Genomic DNA, 24,368 nt, shown 5'->3' with positions numbered 1-24,368 from the left:
TGGGAGAAATAAGAACAAATAAAACTGTTTAATTTAAAATCATGCCAGAGATAAAGTTATTATTTGAATTTTCTGGAGTTTCCATAGTGCTTTTAAAAACATGAGTCTCCGTTCACTTTTTAGTCACTGAAAATAAACAAGGCTGGGTAGTCTGGGGCTTTCAGGCAGACACACAAATAGATAACAGGAAAGTCATAAAAATGAAGTATTAGTTTCAGTTAAATGAAATTAAGTAAACACGTCTCACATTTTTATTTCAAAACACATGTGCTTTCAGTTATATGCTTAATATATTACACACATAGAGAGCATGCATAAAAAATGTGTCACGATAGTTGATACTAAGCCATGTGCCTGATGTCAGATTTTGCAAAGTATAAACACGCCCTTTTTCCTTTTTTTCAGCCCAATCCCAAGTGAAGTCCTCAACCTGAATTATTAGGAAAGTAAATCATGGATGTAGTGATAGTTGTTTGCCTACATGTACGGTTTAAACTGGGAGTACCTAAAATTCAATGAAGCATAAAAATGCAGAGTTGTGATTGGATTTAGCACAAAATTTTCATCATTTATTTCTAACAAATGTTAGTTACTATACTTTGTTAGAATGGGCTTCATCTCAAAAGCTAAGTTAAAGGTTGTGTTAATGACCATATCGGGACATAGATTTGGAAAGTGGATGCTGCTGGGGAAAGGAAGGCAGCTTTTTTTTTTTTTTTACCTCAGGGTCCCCTGATTCATTTTGCAGTACCATGAAGGAATGAAAACAGACAGAGACTTCAAGTAACACAACAAAGATGAAAGGGAAGAAAACATAATGAGAATATAAAAGATACACTTATTGGAAATGGAAAGGTTTTGAAGATGATGAAAGAGCAGAAAAATCCTAAAAATAATTATAGTATAAAGATTCTAGATTGCTTAAAGGTATTTAAAAGTTAGTAGGTGAATACATAGACTTTTTTTTAAGACGAAAAGAGAAGATTAAGCTTATGGTAATAAATTGGATGTGAATTAGTTTCAAAAACTGCACCAAACAGAGTTGCACACGAAGACTTTATTCTAAACTATTACAATAGAACTGAAATCAACTACAAAGAAACAAAAGGCAGGAATGTTTTTAAGTATTGGGTGAATTAGTGAGAAAGCAGTTGAGGACCACAGGGAAGAAACTGATGAATGGGATGTATTTGTTGAGTACATTCAGTTACTCCTGAGTTTGCAAATATTATTCTCAGTGAGTAGGCCAAGTCTGTTTGCTAACTGCCACCCATTGAAGAAGTCTGAGACCTACTATCCTACAAAGACTGAGGTAACAGGGCATTACCTCCTTTGATGTTTCCATGTCTAAGAGATGGTTCCCAAATCCTAGAGAAAGATATTTCCTGGGCTGTAAGACTGAGAAGAGATTAGAATAAATTTACATAAATTTCGAAGGGGCAGAAAAAGAATTTAAAATTGCAAGGTTTTTTTTTTCTTTTGTTTTTTTTTTAATAAATGTCTTAAGAAAGGGAAGGTCAGGGACCTAGAGACAGGAAGGAACCTGTCAGGTTCAGACAAGCTAAGGGTAATGTTAAGGCCATCTTGATCAGGGTCTACTAGACTAAAAGTTGAAAATCTATAAACACAAGTGGACTTTTCAGAAGAGAAAAGCATGTCCTGGGATTTCTAATCCATTTGCCCCCTCATCCAGCAAACATTTGCTGCAAACCTCTTTAGTTTTGATAGTAACTGAACCAAAGACTTCAGATATAAATATATTGAATAAGACAAAATCCCTGACCAGAAGGTTCTCATAGGCTAATTGGAGGTAAAGGTGAGTGAGTAAAAAATTATCAAACTTCTTTAAAATGATATGTTTACAGTGTTGTGCGAACAGAGTTTAGAGCACAACTCCCTCTGGGGAATTTGAGAAGGTTCACAGTCCTAAAAAGTGGCTTAGCAAGAGGGCGGGGCAAGCAGACATGGAGAACAGTGTACAACAAATAGCAGAGGAATGAGAGAGCAGCATTTCAGTTCCTAGAGAATCAAATGGCTTTCTCTGGATAGGATGTAGGGAGAACGTGAGGCAGTGACAGAAGATGAGGATTTCCTATATCCCACTAAGGAATTTGACCCTCAGCTAATAGGTTGGCTTATGTTTGCATTTTAGAAACATATTTTGGGGGTCAGAATGGGTGATGGGCTGCAGGGGAAATGGGAGACAGCAGGAGGTTGGAGGAAAGTATATAATTGCTTAGAAGAAAACATGGGGTCAGGTGATGCTTAGTATATTGAATAAATCAGATTCACTACCTGGATGTGATAGGTGAGGGAAAGCAGGGTTTAAAAATTATTTGGAAACTTCCCATGAAAGATGAAGAGATAGGAAGCTTCTTTTCAACAAGAGGAACAAAGAAAGAGTTATAAGACTCCATTCACTGGTCTTTTACTTGAGTAAGCTGAGAGTGATTCCAGACTTATATATCCTACAGTTGTTATAAAGTTCAGATAAGATAGTTATATGAAAATGCTCTCTGAAAAGATCCAAGCAAATACAAGACTTATTCTTTTCCCATCTCATTTCTTTTGTGAATTTATACTGGCTATCAATAAATAAGTAAATATACAAATAATGAATGCCACTATCAGAAGTCAATATGAATTTTTAAGACAATTTCTGAAGAATACAAAAGACATCAACAACTCAATAATAATTCTCAGAATTGCTATAGAGTTTGTGTAAGTCTGGCAAGGAAAATCTATCCCAAAAATATGGTACTAGAGGCTTTCTAAATAGTGTGCTTTTGAAAAACCTTGGTTCTGTGTCTGGTTTCTCTCTGCTTTAATGTCTCCTTTCTGTTTATGCCCCTCTCAGGTCCATTACATTGGTAAGTTTCAATTCGTCAATGCCTTCTGGAGGTACATTGCACATAGTACTACCATGACTGTTGAAAGTCAACTATCACAATCTGAACATTTCTATGATTAAAACGAAATGAGAATAATGCAAGGAACATTAAGGAATAGTGCTGAACATGTATATGCCTTACATTAAAATATAATTAATTATATTTTTACTGTATTAATGTTGTGTTCTTTGCTCATCTCCTAAGCTATAAAAACCTTGAAACTATAAAAACCTTCATAAACCAAGATTTATCTTTTATATAATGTTTAAGCTCCAGTACAATGAATGTAATAAACTTTCAGTATATACTTTTACTAAGAAAAAGAAGTGTATCGTCTGATCATTCTTCTCATTTTGTTTTATTTTTATGGAAATTGTCATGAATTTTTAGTGTAATTACTTCAAACAGATGTTCAATTCTCTTATCCTGATAATAGGAACACAGTAGAATGAAAGGAGATATTTCAGAAGAGTTCATGAAAGAGTTTGGTGAATTTCATGAAATAGACCAAACAAGGGGAAAATTTGGAGGTTACTTTAAAGATGTCAAAATACATGTTTAAATTGATTAAATGATGAATTATTTTAAAAAATATTCTTAAAACTGTATTTGTGAAGAGATAGGAAGGCACCCACTTAAACACTGAAATCTTGTTTTGAGTTCATAAAAATAGCTAGACCCGTGTATTCATTTTATTTCTCAACCTTTTATATAAGCTTATATAAGTTTAAGCCAGATATGCTTTAGTTAAGCTTAGTTAAGGCTTCAAAATAAAGCAGAAGTTTTAAATGTAGACAATGGTTCATTCACTTCTTTGTGTGTTATATAATTCATATGAAATATACATTTTTGTAGGTTTAGTTAAGTTATATAGAGCTTCATAGTTGGAAAATACAAGTCTCATAAATATAAACCAATCCTTTAAAACTTTTATGTTGGTAAATGCATGCCAAAAACAATATATAGTATATTTAATATACAAAGGCAAGTGTGAGGATTCTAAAAGTTTATGACTTCATGTTTAGTGCCTAGCTAAGAAGTCATCCCCAGAAAGACTACAGAAAGCAAACCAGGTTGCACTGGTCTTCACCTCCATGAAATGTAGAACCACTTCATTCACTATTATGATCATTAGATCTGTCTGCCCAGATTTATTTGGATGCATACTCAGATAATCAAAATCTCAAAAGGTTCTATAATGGGGACATATGGTAGTTGAAAATGTGATAAGAGTAGGGTAGTAGATATGGAAAAATAGAATTTCCCAAATGCTCGGCAGTAAAATTTTCATTCTTCTATATGGAAAGAATTTACATGAACCTGATATTTGGATATGTACATAGATTCTCTGAAATAATGTCATGCAAAACAGTTCTTATCTAATTAAAACAGTGTTTATCCATCAAAAACAAGTTTTAATGTGAAGAGGAGGGATGAAGTTATTTTCTGCAGCACTAATAAATAGTGACTTTATTTTCCGGGTCACTTTTCATATAAACAATAAGATAGAAGTTACACTCATAGAAAGTGACTGGAAAGACAAATTATGGAATTACCTGTGATAGCCATAAACCCAACTTTTCTTTCCTCCGTAATGTTTCCCTGATGACTTGTGCCTGGAGTGCTCCTGGCAATTGAGCTTAAAAGAGCACACTTCAGGGGTGCCTGGGTGGCTCAGTAGTTTAAGCATCCAACTTTGGCTCAGGTCACGATCTCGTGGTTTGTGGGTTCTAGTCCCACAACAGGCTCTGCGCTGACAGCTCAGAGCCTGGAGCCTGCTTCACATTCTGTATCTCCCTCTCTCTCTGCCTCTCCTGCTTGTACTCTGACTTTCTCTGTCTCTCAAAAATAAATAAACATTAAAAGAGACAGAGAGAGCACACTTCCTAAGGGTTCCAGTTAGTGGTCAGTTAATTGAGTTGATTAAAGCACCTGTCAAAACCAAAGTCAAGGATCTAAATAATTTCATATTTTCACAGACCCATTGCCATTTTTTCAATGGCTATAAACCAAAATAGGTAACCTTGGACATGTCAACATGCATACTCTTTGTATTTGACACAGTATACCGCCACCCCTATGCTTCACTTTGCCCTGAGAAACAATTTAGAGTGCCAGTTTCTTGACATCTTTGTAATAAAGACTCATCCATTAGTAACTCTCTTGGCATCCCAAGTTCTCCATACTACCATGCCACTTAAAAAAGTTGATTGGCACGGTGTCTGGGTATCTTAGTCAGCTGAGCTCTTGTTTTAGGTTCAGGTCATGATCCTAGGGTCGTGGGATCAAGCCCCATGTTGGACTTTTCACTGTGCATGGAACCTGCTTAGGATTCTCTCTCTACCTCTCTCTCTCCCTCTCCCTCTCCCTCTCCCTCTCCCTCTCCCTCTCCCTCTCCCTCTCCCTCTCCCTCTCCCTCTCCCTCTCCCTCTCCCCCCCCTTCCACACCCCCACCCCCTGCAGCTCACATGCACACATACACTCTCTAAAAAAACTGTAGATTAGAAGTTGACTAGAAAACATTTAAGATCTCTGCTTCTTTAGTTAAACTTCTGCTCTTTGAAACAGCGAGCTTAAACTTTCTGATCTTCATTTTTTCCCTTTAAAGTAAAAATTAGATGTTAATATCGGTATCAGAAGGTCATTGTAGGGATGACTGGGCAGCTCAGTCTGTTAGGCATCTGACTCTTAGTTTCAGCTCAGGTCATGATCTCACAGTTTGTGGGGTTGGGCTCTCAGCTGACAGCGTGGGATTCTGTCTCCCTCTCTCTCTCTGCCTCTCTCTCTCAGTAAAATAAAATAAGCATAAAAAAAGAAGGTTGTTGTGAATGGTCCAAATCCAGTTACATAATAAATGAATCATGGGGGTGTAATGTACAACATGGTGACTATAGTTGATAATTCAGTAATGCATATTTGAAAGTTGCTAAGAAAGTAGATTTTAAAAGTCTTTATCTCTTGAGAAAATTGTAACTGTATGTGGAAACAGATGTTAATTAGACTTATTGTGGTGATTATTTCACAATATATACAAATATTGAAGCATTATGTTGTCCTCCTGAAACTAATACAATATTATATGTCAATTATACCTCAAAAAAAGCTTATTGTGACAATTAGCTGAGATGATGTATATAATATTCATAGTACGGTGCTTGACAAAAGATGGGCAATCAGTAAGTATTCACGGAATGAATATTTTCCTCTAAGTACACCTTATATGAAGAGAAGTATAAAAGGAAGTTCCACAGAGAAACAATTGATGTTAGGTATGTAATCCAGATGAATTTGTAGCTGCCCCTTTCAAGAGGCAGTATGGTGCTATTCAAAACACAAGAGGAGTAAGGCAGAAAAATCCTAGAATAGTGCTTCTCAGATTTTATGTACATGCACATCACCTGGGGATTTTTAGAAAATGCAAATAATGATTCAGTGGATGGGGTCTGAGAGACTGCATCTCTAGCAAACGGCAGCTGGTGCATATGCTGCCTACCCACTGAATACACTTTAACCAAGTCCTAGAGCACTTGAATGTTTGGCAAGTTAAGAAATACTTTACTTAAATCCATGTTATTCTAGTCCAGCATTCTGTTTCCTGATAACAACAGGTTAAAATTAATTCATTTGTTCATTTAAGGGAAGATTATTTTGTGCCTGTTTTGTACTAGGCACTGTTTTAGTTTCTGAGTATAAAATAACTCAGATAAAGATCCTGCCCTCATTGGGCTTTTAATCTAGTGGTAGGGTCAGAAAATAAACTTGTAAACAATTAATTAAAAGTTTCCCATGGTGATTAAAGCTGTAAGAAAGTAAAATGAAGTCACTGTGAGGTTTGTGTATGATCAATTAAGCCTCCTCTAGGAAGGAGACAATTGAACTAAAACCCGAATATTGAGACGTAATCTCTGAGGAAGTCTGAAATTTTCATACAAAATGAAGAGACAATGCCAAGGCCCTGAGGCAGTGATGAGATTGATCTGTAGGAGACGAGAGGAAAAAGCCATAATGGCTGGAACATAATGTAATTATTTGGATGCAAGACAATGATAAGCGATTGGGAGCAATCAGGGTCAGGGGCTTACCTGGCAAAGCTGGGGAGAGTGAAGAAAGGGCTGAAATCTAAGGAAATCTTGGAGGTTGGATCCAAGGTGAGTCTTATTAATAGCTTTGCAGAGGATTAAAATGTACTCTAAAAGGGGGGTTGTCTAGGTAGCTCAGTCACTTGAGCATCCACCTTTGGCTTAGGTGATGGTCTCAGGGTTTGTGAGTTGGAGTCCTGCATCAGGCTCTCAGATCCTCTGTCCCCTTCTCTCTCTGCCCCTCCCCTCTCCTATGTCAGCATGTGCACTCTCAAGCACTCTCCTCTCTCACTCTCAAAAATAAACAAACAAAATAGAGACATACTCTAGAAGGATTGTGTCTGGCCAGAAATACACCTGGCTAAGCAGAACAAGGTGAATGAAAATGAGCTAACATAAGGTATCGGACACAGGTTGTTAAAAAAAGAAAAGAAAAGAAAAGAAAAGAGAAGAGAAGAGAAGAGAAGAGAAGAGAAGAGAAGAGAAGAGAAGAGAAGAGAAGAGAAAAGAAAAAAAAGAATAACTTGTAAAGTAAGAAGCGTTCAAATTGTGCATCCCTTAAGTTTATGCTATGAGAAAGAGAAATATATCATTTATGCTAATGCAATTTAATCTTATAACACACATGTAGCACAGTTCAATTGTTGCAGAATGAGTTAAATTTTTCTGAGTAGAAATCATTAAGTAACTATTAGAGAAGAAATAAAACTGTAATCCCTGGCTGACTATAGGCTGTAGCCCCAATTTTGCCTGACTTTTCACAGGATACTAGAAATGAAAGTAAAAGAGAGTAGATGGAACATTAGAAGTGGCAATGAAGAAAATAAGGGATGCAAGTCCCCTCTTGCACTCAGAAAAAAGTCTACTGGGAAAAAGAGTCATCATTATTATGTAAATTGAAGAATATTAAATGGCTTGTACTATAGTGATTTTTGTACTGAACCTTCAGTACCTATAAATCTACAGTCTATCTTCATAGTGTTTTACTGGGAGATAGGCCAAACCCAAAAGCCAATAAAAGCAGAATTAAAAGAGATCACACAGATCATAGTAACTAAAGAAAAATGAACGATATAATGATGTGTCCAATTGTCATTTCAGTGAGTCTTACTAGTGAGCAAATCTAATAACTTAAAACCTTGCAAAGTAATGGCTGTTAACATTCCACTTGACTTCTGATTGTGTCTAATGATTTAAAGCCCTGCAAACTAGTAGCTATTAACATGTTAGGGCATTTCCAATCAATGTTTGATTTTTTGTCTTGTTTTTCAAATATATGAATAAAAGGCTGTACATTAACACAATGCTCCTGACCTTCCATTAGTGAGAAACAGCTCTGAGTTGTTTTTCTAACAGCAAAGAAGAATAGCACAATCAGTCACTCTTTCTCCCCTGAAAGCATAATGGCCCAAGGCACACGTTCTGAGAGAATCATCTAGAATTATGGTCATATTTTGTGGCAAAATAGTAGATGAAAATAGTAGATGAAATGTGTTTCGTTTCACTCTGTTCCATTGACGACATTAGCACCTGACATTAACCAACTAAGCCATAGAGTTCATTTGATCTTCTATTTTGGTCATTTTTTGTAATTCTTTTGGTTATCTTTGGCATTTATTAACCTCAACAACATTTTTTTTTCTCATTGGCCTTTTGTATATCTCATTGTATTCATTCAACAAATACTAAATGAGTGCCAATCTGTAGAGCTCCCAGGGTAAGGGAGGGAGTGGAGTGAGATAAAGCTGGGAAGAGAAACCACAGCCAGGTCATTTGAGGTCTTATAAAGTATTAAATTGTTCATCTCTATCTTAAGAGCAACAAGGAACTTCTGAAGAGTTTTCAGCACAGGAGTGATAACCATCTTCTGCCATTTGCTTACTCTGTCGTGTTTCTCCCCCTTTCCCACCAGGCCCACCTTAAGTAGTGGGCTTATAGTGTTATCCTATTATTCACATTTCCTGGCTATTTCCAACTAACAAAATATTTTTTTATGAAAGAAAAAGGTTGCCAATCATACAAAAATAAATTCCCTGTGAAACAGAGTTTGCAAATAGAGATACCTGAGTTGGTTCATGAGAACATATGGTACATGTTATGGATAGAGTTGTTATCTGTAAATGATGACTCATTTCCAGCAATGCCATAAAGGGGGGAACATAATTCATTGATGCTCCTTATTGCAAGGTTAATATCATAAATATAAAAATCACTTACCAGGTTGGTATCTATAGTATAAAAACACTTTCAGCGCTGTGCTTGATTGACACACCTAAGCTTCTGACAATAAAAGAAACTCCACTGAAGGATATATATTTACTCCTAGTGTTCTTTTAACATCTGGCTGTAGTACGCTTTGTTTTAGCTTTGTTTTTAACTAAGAACAAAATAACCTAATTTATCTTGGTGCCCATCTGGTTGCAATTGCTCATTTTACATTTATTTAAAAAATGATAGATTGTTCGTGGTGATGTCTTCCCCAGGAGAAGAAGTTGACAGACAGCTGTGTAGAGATGCCATCTTCCCCATCCCTGTGGCCTGTTATGCCCCATGCCCAAAGGACTGTGTGCTCAGCATGTGGTCTGCGTGGTCCTCCTGCTCACACACCTGCTCGGGGAAAACCACAGAAGGGAAACAGATACGAGCACGATCTATTCTGGCCTATGCCGGTGATGAAGGTAAGGTTGGCCACCAGCTTCACGAGGGATTTGGATTCCTTCCAAAAGTTGGCTTGCCCCCCCCCTTTTTTTTGTCTTCCCTGGTTGAGGTGATGCTCTACAAAAATCTTCCGGAGATCTACTTCCAGAATCCCAGAAATCAAGGAAATTTAATATCTGTTAACATATTTAGCAACTTACTCCCATTCCCCAAAGTTAATCTTGAAAATAGGTCTTTAATAAAAGAAGAAAGACTCTTAAAAGTAAACTCACATTGCCTTTCTACCCTCCTAATAATTGCTTTCCAGTTTAAATGGTAAACCTGGGAAGAAGTCTGAAAGAGGCTCCCCAAATTCCAGATGTCAGGTTTGATTATTTTTCTCTATTTCAGTAGTCAGTTTTTGCATTTGAAATCTCATTCTACCTTCTCATAAATAGGCATATATGTTCAATAGTAAAGGTGGGATTTTTATTATATGGTTTTTATGTTTGTTTGTTTTTAGAGAAACACTAGCACAGCTATTGGTTGACTAAAAATTACATGTATTATCTGCCATTCAGGTTACTGAACATAGGTTCTAAGATCCAGAAGTCTCATATATGTAGACTGCGTTCATTTAAAAAATAATTTTTTTAATGTTTATTTTATTTTTGAGAGAGAAAGAGAGAAAGCACAAGTGGGTGAGGGGCAGAGAGAGAGAGGGAGACAGGATGGAAGCAGGCGGCCTCCAGGCTCTGAACTGTCAGCACAGAGACTGCCACAGGGCTCGAACTCACAAACCGTGAGATCATGACCTGAGGCAAAGTCAGACACTTAACTGACTGAACAACCCAGGTCCCCCTGATTGTGTTCATTTTTAAAATATGCTGCTCCTTAATCACCTCATCCTACTGGGGAAATAAAACATGCTGTGTCATAAATTCATACGTGACTTGTATAAGCTTTATTGTAGAGAAATACAAGGCTCTTGGTAATTGTCTCTCAGGCTTACATCCAAATGCTAATTCGGCCTCTGTGTGACTGGGTGATATGTTATACTAAATGTTGCCATTCTTGAGAATATCATAGGAGTAAGGAAAACATAGAAGTCATCAAGTTCTATCACGTTAAGGCATGTTCTGTCTCAAGAATATAGGCACATATTATTGAAACATTATCAAGCTGAATGAGTCTTCTCCTCGTTCCCATTTAGCACATGGAAATAATGATTTCTATTTGTAGCATGCATGTGTTTCTCTGTGTGTATATCCCCAAATAATAGATTGGGGAGGAATTTTTATGCTGCCAGTTTTATTTTTGTATTCGTGAAACATTTTCGTGATGGAAACCTGATGGTGTTTTCCTTTGGCCAAACTTGCTGTCTGTGAATATAATAGCTATGCAAAAATATAACTACCTTGGTCTTAAGACATGAGAGAAAAATTTAGCATGTTTGACACAGTCAACCCGTAGGAAAATTTATAATTGTCTTTAAAGTGTCCAAAAACCTTTTCCAGTCACCTTAATATAAATTTAACTGTTTGTAACCCTCTAAAATAATGTATCATGGAACCAAACAAAAAGAACCTTTTAGAAAGTCATATTCCTTGTCTTGTCAAACAATAACTCTAACCTTGTATAGATTATATTCGTACTTCAAACTCTATCAGCTCAGATTATGTCTTGGACTTCATTAGAATTAGATCTGTGGTCACTGTGCTTCCTATAAATCTATTATACTCTGCAGACACTTGCTGTGTGACTAGTAATGAGTGACTTTTTGCCCCGTGAGTCACATGGCAGAGATTTTGCCATGCTTGCAGAACTCACCAGATCATTATTTCTATAGACATGATGCTTCACACTGAAAGGTCATGAAATGCTTTAAAGGCAGAAATTTATGATTGCTCTTTGGTATGTATCATCTTCTTAGTTTGAAAGGGTGAGACTTCGATAATTTTTAATTAAGTCTAGTAGCTGTGTCATAAGCAAGCTGTGCTGGAAAATTATAGATGTTTATAGAGTAAATCATAAAGGCATGAATTCAAAACATAATTTTATGTGGAAACCATAGAGGAAACTGTCAGTAGGGAATCTGCTGATGTTTGTCTCTGTTAATAACAGCTACAGAAACTTGTATAATTATATGAGATATTTAATGAAGAATCTGTCCTTCAAAAACTACTTAGTACCGATTATTTGCTGGATACTGAAACATATTTTCTCTTTCGCAAAAAGTCTCATAGTTTTGAGCTATTTTTGAAACTATTTAAGAACTTTGTTTGCACGAAGTTTTAAAATGTGTTTCCCTGCTAAGTAGGAAACCCTTTATAGTTTTACACAAAAGTAGGTCTTTCTGTTATTCCCCAAGAATTAATGTTTTGTATGTGTCATGAATTTTCTTCATTTTCTAAATCAGAAAATTACTATGATAACAATAAGGGAAAAGTCACATTATTAGAATTATATATTGCATGCTTAGACATATAGTTTTCTAGTGAAATAACTTCTATGCAAATCCATGTGCAAAGTATCTATCCAGATTTACACACAAATCTGTGTGCAAAGTATTTATCTGGATTTACAAAATAAATGCTGCTTCACAAAATAAAAGATACATTTTTATTTACCTCAGTCATAACTTCACTGTTAAACATTATATGCTGAAGACTACACAACCTCTTGTATTAATTAGAGCAGCCCAAGTTGTGTGGCAGTAACAAACAGCTGAGAAGCTCAAAACCTTCAAAGAGAAATTATTTCTTCCTTATGGGAATTTTGCTAAGACAGTCTGCATTGGAATGTTGAACCTCCATATGAAGGTTCATCCCCATGCCAGTGGAAGAAGAGTTGAAGAGTCTCTCTGCTGCTTTCAAAACATCAGCATTAAATTCTTCCATCCAGAAGTGACATATCATTTCTTTTCTTTTTTAATTTTTTTTTAACGTTTATTTATTTTTGAGACAGAGAGAGACAGAGCATGAACAAGGGAGGGGCAGAGAGAGAGGGAGACACGGAATCTGAAACAGGCTCCAGGCTCTGAGCCGTCAGCACAGAGCCCGACACGGGGCTCGAACTCACGGACCACGAGATCATGACCTGAGCCGAAGTCGGACGCTTACCGACCAAGCTACCCAGGCGCCCCGTGACATATCATTTCTACTGCCATTTGATTGGCAAAGCAAATCATATAATCACAGCTTGAAGTTGAACCTGATTTCAATCATGGCAGGGTGGGCCGGGAATATAATCCTGTGTGCTAGAAAAAGGCGTGCTAGCTCCTGGTCTTACCCTTGATTTACTTCGTCTTCTTATGGTGTGTGCATGTCTTGAGGAACACTTTGTAACCTATTATTGGCAATACACAAAAATTGTCATAAAATGATTCTTATCCAAATGTCATTTGGAAAGCAAATACAAATGGTAGCAACTAGAGGTAGGTAGTTAATATACTGAAGAAAACAAAAATATTTTTTTCAACTTAAAAAAATAAGTGTGTGTGTGTGTGTGTGTGTGTGTGTGTGTGTGTGTGTGTGTGTAGCTTCCTAAGCCTTGACTTCTGGTTAAATAAAATTGGAATTTCTCTTTTTAGATTTGTATGATACCTTGAGGTAAAAATCTTCCTTATATTGGATAAACTGTATATTTGGGTGGGTTCCCAAAGCTTCTTTAAAATTATGCAAGGAAAAGGATGCAGAGATCATGCCAAGATTTTTCTGGAGTTTTCCATTGCCTCTTTGGCTCACAAGGCCATCCAGGCCCTCAATATGCGCTGGTTTGCTAGCCACAAGATGGTAGCCAAAGTGTACAACCAGGGTTGTTTTGATAGCAGTGACCATTCGATGTGACCTTGACCCTTATCCCTGGACTTGCACTAGCTCCTGGTGTCCTCTGAGTTTTATAAAGTGATTCATTGGTGTTTCAGGCCTAGCCACCCAGTGAGGGGATAAAAGTGCTGATGCTCTTAGCCCTGAAAAAAAAATGATGTGGAAAGATCTAAAAGGAAGCAATGTTTTAACACTTCATCCTGGCATATTTTTAATATAACTAATAGTATGTTGAATTGGAATAATAAATTAAAAATTGATGTTAGATTTGTAGCCTTCTGAATTTTTTGAACCCATGTTGCAGATCTCTTAATAAACTTAGCTTAAAAAGAAAACATGATTTTCAAAATGTTTTCCACTGAGTATGATAACAACTTAAGTCTCATTATATAGTTAATTATCCTTAGACAGCAAGAAATGAGCTTTTTTTTTTTTTTTGCAAAGTTCAAAATGACCTGATATGATAATTTCATCAGCCAAATTTTAGTGTGTATTTACACCTGCTTTAAACATACGGAGAATAGATGCAAATTAAAATAGAGTTGTGCCAATTTTTTTCACAAATAATTAGCAGTCTTCAAAAATTGTATTTTAAAGTACAAAACATTGGGTAGAAGAATGTTTATATTTTAACTTGGGGTTTTCACAGTTAAAAGATTTTAATCCTAAGGGCCAGGGAGCGTTTTTATTCCTGGATAAATCTGAAGAACTCAGGATCCATTATCTAGGTATATCCACACATAATTCTGCCTTCTAGGTAAAAGTGCTGTCGCTTCCTCACCCTCCCATTCTAGACTTTGAAACAGGAGTGCTGTGTCGGTCTGTCCCTCCATAACCACCAAACAAGATTTATGCAGACTCCATGGTGGGAAGTCTTCTATCTCTTTCTGCAAGGAAAAACAAAGGGGAAAAGGAGTAGAGATGGTGTGCTACAGCAGAATCTTCTGAGGTTCTCTCTGGCTAACATTCTTCCATTTCAGTTCCCCGAGATCACGCCACTGCCAGTGTGCTTTTCACTTAGAGGTGGTCGGCTGTCAAAGGGTTTTGGGCTGCAATAAGCAGTCAAAACTACGAGCACTTTAAAGCTATAATTCATAGTACACTAATAGCCACTTAGCAGGAACCCGGTCCACTTCCTTATCCTGACTGCCAGTTCCTTCTCTGTGTGAACTTTGCACCCTAATGGACGGTATCAATATTGCAAATCCCCAAAATCATATCTGCCTGTATGCCTTGCCTTTTATTGTTTCTTCTGCTTCAATAAAATTTTCCCTTTTTTCTCTCCCTTCCCAGAACTCTGCTTGTCAAAATCCCACTCCTTCAAAACTCATCTCATTGCCTTCTACCTGAGGCATTTTTGGTCACCCCAAAACTAATGGAATCTATACTTTTGAATCCCAATTATACTACCTCTTTTAACATTATTACTATATTCTGACTAAAATTATACCCATTTGTATGTTTGCCTATGCCTACTACTTTCCCCCCACTGCATTATAAGATCCTTGAGAGCAGCAAAAACTATTTATAACCCTGCTAGGTATCTCTTGAAGCGCTGGACATAAACATTGCCTACTATAACACAATACACTTGTATTAATGTTTTGAACACGGTTCCTTTATCTTTTCAGTCTTTTCAGCCATTTAAATTGTAAGAACTTCAATTCAGAGCCAGAAACCCAGGAACACCATAGCTCTGTTCAAATGTATGTTAACACAGCTTTTAGGGACTTGATGTGGGGAGGAAAAGTTACTTTTTCATTTGTTAGAGACATTTCACATATAGTAGTTGGTGTTTTTATATGAGCATGGACATTTCTTTATACAGTAGAATTTCATCAGAGTAATATAAAGTCTGTCCACTTGCCAGAATGATAAAAAGCCTAAATAGTCACATTAGTATGAAGCATATATTTTTATGTATAAGAGGATTTTTTTTTAAGAATACCATTTATCACTAATGTTGTCATGGGTGACATTTTATAATTTCCCCAGTACTATGGAAATATTCCCACGTGTCTGGAATTAGATCTTCCCATAAATAATAAATAAATTCAATATTATATCTATCAATTTTCCTACCGTAAAATTATTCCCAAAACAACAGAACGGATGCCGCAATGACTGATTACCCCAAGCCATGCTTTCAAAATTCCCGTATCGTCATTCTAATTAAGAACACATTGGGGCTTATCTGTGCGAGTATCCTGACACCAGTCCAAAGCTGCTGATGTGGCTTTAATGTGGATTGGGGCAAGAAAATAAATAGCCTTTATGTCTGTAAACTTAACAACCATCTTGCAGTTCCTCAACACGTTACACTGATGTTGTAGAACTTTTTTTCTTATCATTTGTTCCAAAGGCAACCAGTCAATTCCGATGTCAAAAACAACTGAGGAGTTTTAGAATCACAGTTTAAACAGCATACATACACTCACAGTAAAAATGAGGTAAATAAAGAAACACTTTTTTTGTAGATCAATAATTTCACTATTAAATTTAAGGTATGGTTAAAATGGTTGCCTAAAATGTGCATATGGATGTTTATAATTAGCATGTGTTTGTCTGAGAGAGAAGATTGGATAAATCTAGAGCCTCAGGGAATGGGTAATAAGAGTGCTCATTTACTTCTCCCCGATCCAATTAGTATGTTTTAGAATCCATTCCTATTCAAATCCTAAACTTCTTTTCAGAGGCTGCCAGGGTCACTGAGCTGTGTGATGGAGGATAGGCTATGATCTGTGACAGATGTTTTCACCATCATGAAGCAGGGACATTAACGAAATGCTACTTCATTCTGATGTTGATCCCATGTTCACCACTGTATAAATGATTGTGAATTGCAGTTAAATTCTCATATAAACTGCCTACCGATTTATTTGCTGAATTAGAGCAATTATATTATAATTCACTTAATTATAAGTGAAGTGATAACTGAAGATCATCTCGGAGTGTGGTTTTGTTTATGACTTCTACCCACATCTCAAATTTTGGAGTTGTCTTCCCTGTTAGGATCACTAGCTATTGAATCACCTTTTCTTATTTAACAACCAGGTATTTTCTGCCCCTAAAATAAAATTCAGAGGCTACATAAGTTCAAATTGATTAAATTGTCAATAAAGTAAGCAATAAATTGCTCCCCGACTCTGCTTGTAACGATACAAAGCTTTTTATTTTTATAATTGGCATTATAAATAGCATAGTGGTAAGACACTGAGCTCCATAAATTCTTAACTGTTACTGTTACATCATTTAAGTTGCATTAGTTCATTTGCCTTATAATTTTTAACTTGTCAGGCAGTTTGGGGTATAAAATAATGTCCCACATACAGAGTACTTATAACAAGGCTAGCACATAAAAAATGGTTCCAAAATGATAATTTCACACCATATTCTGTTGATTAAAAGATGTATCCCTTTTACCTTTTATTATCTCTGTAATTATTACATCTTACAATGGATGCATTTTAAAACCACTATAGCCAGGGGCGCCTGGGTGGCGCAGTCGGTTAAGCGTCCGACTTCAGCCAGGTCACGATCTCGCGGTCCGTGAGTTTGAGCCCCGCGTCAGGCTCTGGGCTGATGGCTCAGAGCCTGGAGCCTGTTTCCGATTCTGTGTCTCCCTCTCTCTCTGCCCCTCCCCCGTTCATGCTCTGTCTCTCTCTGTCCCAAAAATAAATAAACATTTGAAAAAAAAAAAAGTAAAAAAAAAAAAAAAAAGTAAAACCACTATAGCCAGACAGAAGTTATAACATAGTTGTCATTGCTAGTACATGTGAATTGTGTTGTTATTCCTGGTGACAATAGCAATTCCATGATATGTCTGCTAAAAATAAAAACAGCAAAGAACCATTCTTCGTTGCTTGCTTAAATCTTTTGTTGACAACTTCTGGTGCAGTTAAGAATGCAACAGCATCAAAACTTAGAGATGGGAAGAAAGACCTGGAAACAACAGGGAGTACTCTTTTTAAAGAAATCCTACATCATCAACACTTTTGAAACAGGATGATGGTTCTGTATAGGAGAACAAACTTTGATTCGTGTGAGTTAAAAAGTGACTCAAGAGATTTGGACTCTGAAAATGAGATTGAGGAATGTCTTCCCTTTTAATGTATGCAATCAAGTGATATATTTTTTTAAATGTAAATAAATCATACAAATGGATTTCAATAAGCATCAGTAAAAAATTGGATTGAAAAGAAAGCAATGTATCATAGTTTAACTTGTAGCCATTGCTCTTTCTTTGAGGAATAAAATGATGGTATATCTCTCAGCCAGTGACATCTTAGATTTGAATAAATATGGTACTATCATTACTACATGGCTTTCCCAGTAATGCTGTAGAAGATCAGACAGCATCAACTGATAAAAAAAAAAAAAAAGAAACAAAAACACACACAAAAAAACCTGTTTCTAATTGCCCAAATGCCTAATGTATTAAAAGAAGCAATACTTCAAAACACATATTTAAGATTTTCAATTTGGAAGATAACGTTTGAGAACACATTGGGTTTTCACCATGCACAGAGTCTCAGTGCCCACATTTCCCTGGGCCAGCAATCTATAGGGTCTATTTGTACCTCATTTTCAGCTTCTCTGGAGAACAATGGCCTCTCTCTTTAAGGTGCTCCATAGTTTCCCCCCCCCCCCCACCACAGGCAAATACCATGTATACTGTATAGCTTAAATTTTAACCTGGAGGATGCCAAATGACGTAAGATTAATATGTAATTTGCCTTCCTAGCAGCATGCTGGTCACATGCTATGTGCTAATAAATGGCGGGTATCATTGTTATCGTTAATTCCAAAAGAGAGAGAACAGTAAGTTTCCTGTTAGCACCATATCTAATCCTCTTTGTTCATTTTTATAGGTGGAGTTCACTGTCCAAATAGCAGTGCTCTGCAAGAGGTACGCAGCTGTAATGAGCATCCCTGTACTGTGTACCACTGGCAGACTGGCCCCTGGGGCCAGTGCATCGAGGACACTTCCGTATCGTCCTTCAACACAACTACAACTTGGAATGGGGAGGCCTCTTGCTCCGTGGGCATGCAGACAAGAAAAGTCATCTGTGTGCGGGTCAATGTGGGCCAAGTGGGACCAAAAAAGTAAGGGCTTCAGAATGACAGCAGTAAATACTGTGGTCAACCATGCAGGGGATTGGCTCAGGCTTCACTTGCTTCATGAAATGGAGCATTTTGATGCTTGTCACACCTGTCCTCAAGAGTAAGATTTGTTTGCTTTGAACGTCAGCCACTAACAAAGTTCTAACGGCTCCGGAATCTTGTGCCTGGGATCTATGAATTCTGTAGAAGTATTTCTCTGTGCTATCTACTTTCATTTTTCTAGTAGCGCTTTCTCCTTTTATGAAGCTAGTGAGGCAGTGAGGGAAGTGCTTGCTCTGGGCCTGGCTGATCAATAATGACCGTATATGAAGTCCTAACAGTGCAGATGATCCATGACCTCCCATGTACCCGTAGGCTGTGGAGTCTGCCGATCTAGTTTAATTGGGCTGTAGCATTCTATGATCTGCCTTTCATTTCCCCTGGAAAATACTATATCAAAAATACTGAGGCCAAACTTATTACATCTTTTAATGGTTAAATGAATAAGCCATTTACTTCTAAGAGAGAGCCTTGGGATAGGATGTGTGTTATAAGTAGAAAAACCATCCGTTTCTCACTGTGGTTACAAGTAGTATAATAACCAGGCAAGCAATTTGCTAGAGAGAGAGGACAAAGAACTAGAGAGTTGACATAGCATACCTACCTTGTGCAAAATATAAAATGAAGAAACATGTCATGGCATAACTGAGCTAATCAATTTGAGAAAATTAATAAGTCAGTTCTAAAAACGTATCCCTTTAAGGGGAAAAAAACACTTTTATCTGTTGAGACTTAGCATAAATCTTTTAGAATTCATATCTTCTTAGCCATATGAAACACGCAAAGTATTAAAATGTCCATAATTTCCAAATACTTGTCCAGGTGCATAACTGTGATGTGTCACCTTCAGCATGCTACTTAACTGATTCTGGCCTTAGTTTTCAATGTTTTTTGAAAGGATTTAATGCAAAAAATAGTCATGTGAGCACTCAATCTTAGAAAGTATTATTTTCTCTTAAAAATTTGAGATCCTTCCTAGTGTTTTTTAAGGAAATGATAATAGTGTACCTGATGTATGAAAAACTTTAGGGCATAAATAATATTCCTATTAGGAGTTGTTTTTACCTGGCCAGGATTCCAGACATTAAGGATATTTTTGCCCCATACTTTATTTGACTATGTAATTTGATATTCTGAAATATTAGAAAAGATAGGCCAGGAAGACTTGAATAAATTGAGAAACTGTTCCGCATCCTTAATTGGTAGCCCCAAACCAATATTTTAATAGAAATAACGCTAAAGTTGTGATGAATCTAACCCAGGAAGTTAACGTGCAGCATATTAAAGTTATCTGGCAGTAACAGTAGGGGCAGAAATGCCAAATCCTGAGGATTCTGGGTCTTGCTGGGACAAGTATGGAGATAGAAATATTCCCTGCCCAGGGTTATAACCTGAGCAACTGGGCACAGGATTGAGGGCTATCATGCCAATCTGCTATGAGTAAGCTCACTCTGTTCCTGTTCTACTGTTAATCACTTTGCAAACATTGCTGTTGATATTTTCCTCGCTTATACAAGTTCCAAACTGTTTTTGCCAAGCACTAATATACATGCATATAAACTTAAGTGTGAAAGAGCCTGATGGATTAATGTCATTAAATCATTCAATAGGAAGGGTATCCTGTAGCCCCATGTCAAACCACCACAATAATCCATTAAAAATTTGCTTTGCCCTTGCAGCCTTTATTCAATGACCTGGATACATGTATAGATTTGTTAAATTAAATGCACTTACTTTGCCGTTAAAGTTCTGAAAAATTAAGCAAATGCTGTGAATTCGAAAGAAAATGTTACTGCCTTTATCCCTAAAAGCTAGATTAAATTCAATGAATGCTTTTCAGTGCAAGGCATTTGAAACAAAAATGCAAATAAAAACATTGTTTTAAACTCCTCTTAATAAAACAGATTACTCTGCAATGGTAAAATCAATGTTATTGATCTTATCTATCCTCAGAGTAACAAACTTCAACTCCTATCACATCTGTTTAATTTGACCTTGAATAAGATTTGGGGGGAAATCAATTCCTTGATTTAAACCACAAACACTAAATACAAACAGTACAAAGGAGAAAAGAAGCATGTTGACTGAACCAATTGCTTCACCAAAGGAAGTCTGAATTCATTTTATTGGATGTAATCTAGGCTGTATAATTTATCTTTGTGTGTTCATTTAACGGCTTTGTTGTTAGTAATTTTGTTCTCCACAGTTAGCCAAGTATCTTGCTGTGGATATTTCTAAACTAAAACAGAATTTTGGAGGTTGTCAACGATAACACTGTAAATTCCATTGATTTATAAAAGGGCTAAAATTTGAAGAGCTCACAACTGAGTAGTGCTCTCCCATTATTTTTTTTTAATGTTTATTTTTGAGGAGAGAGAGGGAGAGGGAGAGAGACAGCATGCATGCAAGTGGGGGAGGGGCAGAGAGAGAGGGAGAGAGAGGATCCAAGAAGGGCTAGAACTCACAAACCACACCACAAGATCATGACCTGAGCTGAAATCAAGAGTCAGCAGCTTAACTGACTGAGCCATCCAGACGCCCCTGTTCTCTTATTATTAGAGTTGTAAAATTGCTTCATTGCAAAGGAGTGTTCCCAATAATACTAATCAATAATTGCATAATTTCAAAAGAATTAACAGTATCATAGGTGGGGTTTTGCCATATACTGTTTCCTAAGAATGCAGGTTAAATTAAAATTCTAGTGATTTATAATCTCAATTGTAACAATTCATTAACGTCTATGACTCCTATCTAAACTTCTTTGTTGTCCATGACTTTGAGTAGTCATAGCAATTAGGAAAATCCAAGGTTGGGGCTTCTGGGTGGCTCAGTCAGTTAAGCATCTAACTCTTGATTTTGCTCAGGTCATGATCTCGTGACTCACAAGTTCAAGTCCCACATCAGGCTCTGTACTGGATTCTCTGTCTCCCTCTCTCTCTGCATCTCCTTGCTTATGCTCTCTCTGTCTCTCTGTCTCAAAAATAAATAAATAAATAGACATTTTTTTTTAAATGAAAATTCAAGGTTATCCTCAACAAGGAGATTCTTTTTTTTGAAATGTTGAGTCATATATAATTTTTAAATCCACTTCCAAGTAAACCCTAGTGTTAAAGAGTGAAAGGGGAAAGCATATATCTGTATAATTGAATAGAACATAATATTTATGTATGAGATGGGATATGTAGATAAATTATTATAATACAGTGATATAAAAAGTGAACTGTCAGCAAAGTGCAATAAAGAAATTATGGGAAGGAGATTAATGATGTTGGTATTTTTTCACTCATACTTCAGTTCTGAAATCCTGATTAATTTACTTGTTAAAAGATAATTTATCCTGACCTACAGAAAATTTGGCTTCTCCCATAGGGAGTATTTTTAAATCCCATTTTTCACTAATTTGCCAAGTTATTCCAGCAACAGTAATACTAGTTGTTCAGTTTATTTCTTCTCTGCCTCTTAGCTTCTTTGTCAAAGATTTATGTGACATCAAAAGATAACTTCTTAGGAATCAGAACAGGAAGTTACTTTTAGTCATACGATTTATGCTATTATGTTGTGTTGTCCTTAATATACCTCTTCTTCTAGTGTTAATGCTAGTGATCAACATTTGACCGCCAATAGTAGAATCAGATCTTGAAGATACAGAGAAGAATTGGGAAATTGAAAAATCATTTAAGTATACATAAAAGTATACTTAAAACTCTTACATCACCTTCCTAAAGTTATCTTCTAAAAAGTGCAAAAGCTTATATAAAGTAAGACATTTCAAAAAAAAAAAAAGACATTTTAGTATATTGGATCATCATCTTTCTCATGTCCCTAATAAATACTTTTACTGTATTTTTTAAGGTGATTAATTTTACTATAATTTGTCAAGAATGGTGTTTTATTTTTCTTTAAATTGATCGGCTATCTTTGATTTATTTATATTTACTCTTTTGGTCCAAAACATATTGTAACTTATAAAAAATATTTAAAATTCCATAATTCTTTAGAATAGAGATACTAAATGAAACCAGGACTAAAGGAAAAAACTGCCTATCCTAATGATCTGTACACTTTTATTATTTTGTTGTTATTATGAAATATATAGCTGTAAATATAGTATCATTTTTGAGCATACACTATGTATTGAATATACTCCATTATAAATTTATGCTACACATATTTTGTGAAAATAAAGCATAGAATAACCTGGAAACATAATCAGCAATAAGCTTATTTACCTATACAAAGATGTAGAATTAGTTCTTAAATTGGTAATTTGAATTCCCATAAATTTCTTATAGAGCACGTTAGAAAATATTTTTTAATAGAAAGATTATTATAAGGGAATAAGATAAATTATATTTTGTTGTAATAGCACAATTACTATTATTAAATTTATATATCCTGCCTTGAGAACTTTTTGAGGTCTAGTTTGGAAGAAATAATCTAGTTATATAGTTCCTATCAAAAGCAGACAGGCTCCTGGAATTTAAATAATATAGATTAGTGACTCTTTAGCAATTTTAGCAGTGAAAGACTTAAAGACATCAAATTACGTAGTTTTCTGGGTTACTAAAGAGGCCTAGTAATTTCCCTCTGCATTTTCTAGGTGTCCTGAAAGCCTTCGACCTGAAACGGTGAGACCCTGTCTGCTTCCTTGTAGGAAGGACTGTATTGTGACACCATATAGTGACTGGACATCGTGCCCCTCCTCATGTAAAGAAGGTATGATGAGCTAGAGTTGTGAAGTCTACCTACCTAGAAAACCCACTCACCAGGCAGGACCTCCAAGTTCTTCTAGATGAGCAATATTTATAATTCTTATATGAGGCCGTGTAATCCTGGTTTGTCATGAATGTCGTAAAATTCTAATTTCCTTCTAGAAGATAATACAACTTTAAAGAATCAAACAAATGAATTTTATAACAAAAACCGATTTAAGACTCTTAGATATAAGTCACAAGAAGAGATGCTTTTGAGAGGAGGGTTAAGATGGTGGCGGAGTAGGGAGACCCTAACCTTGACTCCTCCCTCAAGCACAGCTAGATAAATATCAAATTTTTCTGAACACCCAAGAAATAGATCAGAAGTCTTAGAGAGCAAAACTGCACATCTATGATCTGCATCAAAATGAAAGAATTATAGGCTTTATCATATTAATAAGATTTCCTTTAACATTAATTCCAAAAGAATGTGTAGTGTCCCTCCATATTTCTTTCTTTCTTTCTTTCTTTCTTTCTTTCTTTCTTTCTTTCTTTCTTTCTTTCTTTCTTTCTTTCTTTCTTTCTTTCTTTCTTTCTTTTAACATCCAAGTTACTTAGCATATAGTGCAATAATGATTTCAGGACTAGAATCCAGTGATTCATCTCCTATGTATAACACCCACTGCTCCTCCCAACCAATGTCTTCCTCAATGTCCCTTGCCCATTTGGCCATCCACCCCCACCCAAAACTCTCCAGCAACCTTTAGTTTGTTCTCTGTGTTTAAGAGTCTCTTATTTTTTGTCCCCCTCCCTTATTTTTATATTATTTTTGCTTCCCTTCCCCTATGTTCATCTGTTTTGTATCGTGGGTCTGGGCCCCTGGCTACCTATTTCTTGTCAGTAAGAGGGTTGGAAATCTTATCAGTACTGATAAAGATTCAATTATGTGACACCCTCCCCCCCTTCCAGGATGGGAATAAAGGAAAGAGAAAAAGGGCCAGATTGTACCTCTTCCAATACTTACCATAGTACGAGGCGTTTTAAATTTTTTTTTCAACGTTTATTTATTTTTGGGAC

General features: G+C 36.1%; 1 protein-coding gene across 5 annotated transcripts in view; it reads left to right on the top strand.

Annotated features, from left to right (window-relative positions):
* THSD7A (thrombospondin type 1 domain containing 7A) overlaps positions 1-24,368 on the top strand; it is a 664,277-nt gene that overhangs the window by 548,197 nt on the left and 91,712 nt on the right. For all 5 annotated transcript variants that reach the window (XM_045052422.1, XM_045052423.1, XM_019825529.3 and 2 more), the window contains 3 exons: positions 9,454-9,648; positions 18,306-18,540; positions 23,198-23,313. In XM_045052422.1, the coding sequence (XP_044908357.1) occupies positions 9,454-9,648; positions 18,306-18,540; positions 23,198-23,313 (546 nt within the window). The remainder of the gene's footprint in view (positions 1-9,453; positions 9,649-18,305; positions 18,541-23,197; positions 23,314-24,368) is intronic.

The sequence above is a fragment of the Felis catus genome, chromosome A2 (genome assembly GCF_018350175.1).
Source record: "Felis catus isolate Fca126 chromosome A2, F.catus_Fca126_mat1.0, whole genome shotgun sequence".
Lineage (NCBI taxonomy): Eukaryota > Metazoa > Chordata > Mammalia > Carnivora > Felidae > Felis > Felis catus.
The sequence above is the reverse complement of the archived record's forward strand: the minus strand, read 5'-3'. Positions and strand labels throughout refer to the sequence as shown.